At 55.8% G+C, this 1,346-nt stretch overlaps 1 protein-coding gene across 1 annotated transcript; it reads right to left on the bottom strand.

Annotated features, from left to right (window-relative positions):
- Positions 1–19: 19 nt before the first annotated feature.
- On the bottom strand, positions 20–1,328 carry BDY24DRAFT_419527 (chaperonin 10-like protein; the record flags this gene model as incomplete). Its single annotated transcript, XM_076644002.1, has 7 exons — positions 20–111; positions 204–262; positions 351–469; positions 554–631; positions 730–956; positions 1,071–1,173; positions 1,275–1,328. Coding segments are annotated over 7 exons (732 nt in total), but the record flags the coding sequence as incomplete, so codon positions are not given.
- Between the last annotated feature and the right edge of the window lie 18 nt (positions 1,329–1,346).

Raw genomic sequence — 1,346 nt, 5'->3', positions numbered from 1 at the left:
GAGGGAGAGTTGAACGAACGCCTTTCTGGTAGTCGATGAAGTCGGTGACTCCGTAGCTAGCAAGGAGCTTCTCCTTCTCGGCTCCGGAATCGATGGCGATGACTCGGTAGCCTGAAGATTCGACGAAGGGGAGAGAAGGAGAGGAAGGTCAGTGAACGAAGAGCGAGAAACGTTGAAGGACAAGAAAGAGGACGACGACTCACCCATGGCCTTAGCGTACTGGACGGCGAGATGTCCGAGTCCTCCTCCGGCTCCGGGGATGCTGAAGAAGAGGATGAAGAGGAAAGAGGAGGTCAGCACGAGATCGAGAAACGGGCGACGCATCGAGGTCCAGGGAACGAAAGACTCACACGACGACCTCTCCCTTGAGGATGGCAGCCTCCTTGAGAGCCTTGTAGACGGTCACTCCAGCACAGAGGATAGGAGCAGCGTTGGCAAGAGGGAAGCCAGCGGGGATAGGAGTGAGGTGCTAAACAGAAGCACAAAACCAAACAACTTTGATCAGCTCGAGTTGCGACGCGTCGAGATGGAAACAGAAAGAGCCAAAACTCACAGCTCCCCACGAGACGGCCCACTGCTGGAAGGATCCATCAACGGAGAATCCAGAGTTCTTGGCCTGTCCACAGGAGGACTGAGAAAAGGAAGAGGAAGAAGAAGAAGAGACGAAGGAAGGAAGGTCAGCGCTCGAGATCAGCCATGAGATGGAAACGATTCAACGACTAGACTCACCTCGAATCCCTTTCCACACTCCTCGCAGTGAAGGCACGAGTCGGCGAGCCACTTGATACCGACAGCGTCTCCGACCTTGAGGGTGCAAGGCTCAGCTCCCTCAAGAGGAGGACCGATGAAGGCGACGTATCCGGATCCCTCGTGTCCTCCGACGAGAGGAAGCTTGTTTTCGAGTGGCCAATCTCCGAGCCAGGCGTGGAGATCGGTGTGGCAAACTCCAGAGTAGACTGAGGTATAGGGAAGGAGAGGAGAGGACCGAGTCAGCGAGTGTTGGAAGATCTCAGAAGTCTCGAAAGAACGAGAGGGGAACGGAGGAGGAAGGGAGGACGGAGAAAGCTCACCGACTCGAACGAGAACCTCTCCAGGCTTGAGCTCAGAGGGCTGAGTAACTGGCCAATCAGTCTGGATAGTGTGAGGTCCGTGAGTCTCGGCGAAGGTAACGGCCTGAAGGAGAGAAGAGAAGGAGAGGAGGAGGAGGTGAGCGACGAAGTTCGGAGGGACGAGGAGATGGGAGCTCAAGGAGCAGATGGCGCGGCTGAACTCACTCGCTGAGTCTTGGGGATCTCGTAGGAGGTTTGGCTGACGACTTGAGAAGACATGGTGTGAAAGGTGAAGAG

Source organism: Mrakia frigida, assembly GCF_051309035.1.
Source record: "Mrakia frigida strain ATCC 22029 unplaced genomic scaffold BDY24scaffold_112, whole genome shotgun sequence".
In the NCBI taxonomy this organism is placed as follows: domain Eukaryota; kingdom Fungi; phylum Basidiomycota; class Tremellomycetes; order Cystofilobasidiales; family Mrakiaceae; genus Mrakia; species Mrakia frigida.
This window is presented reverse-complemented; position numbering and strand designations above follow the sequence as displayed.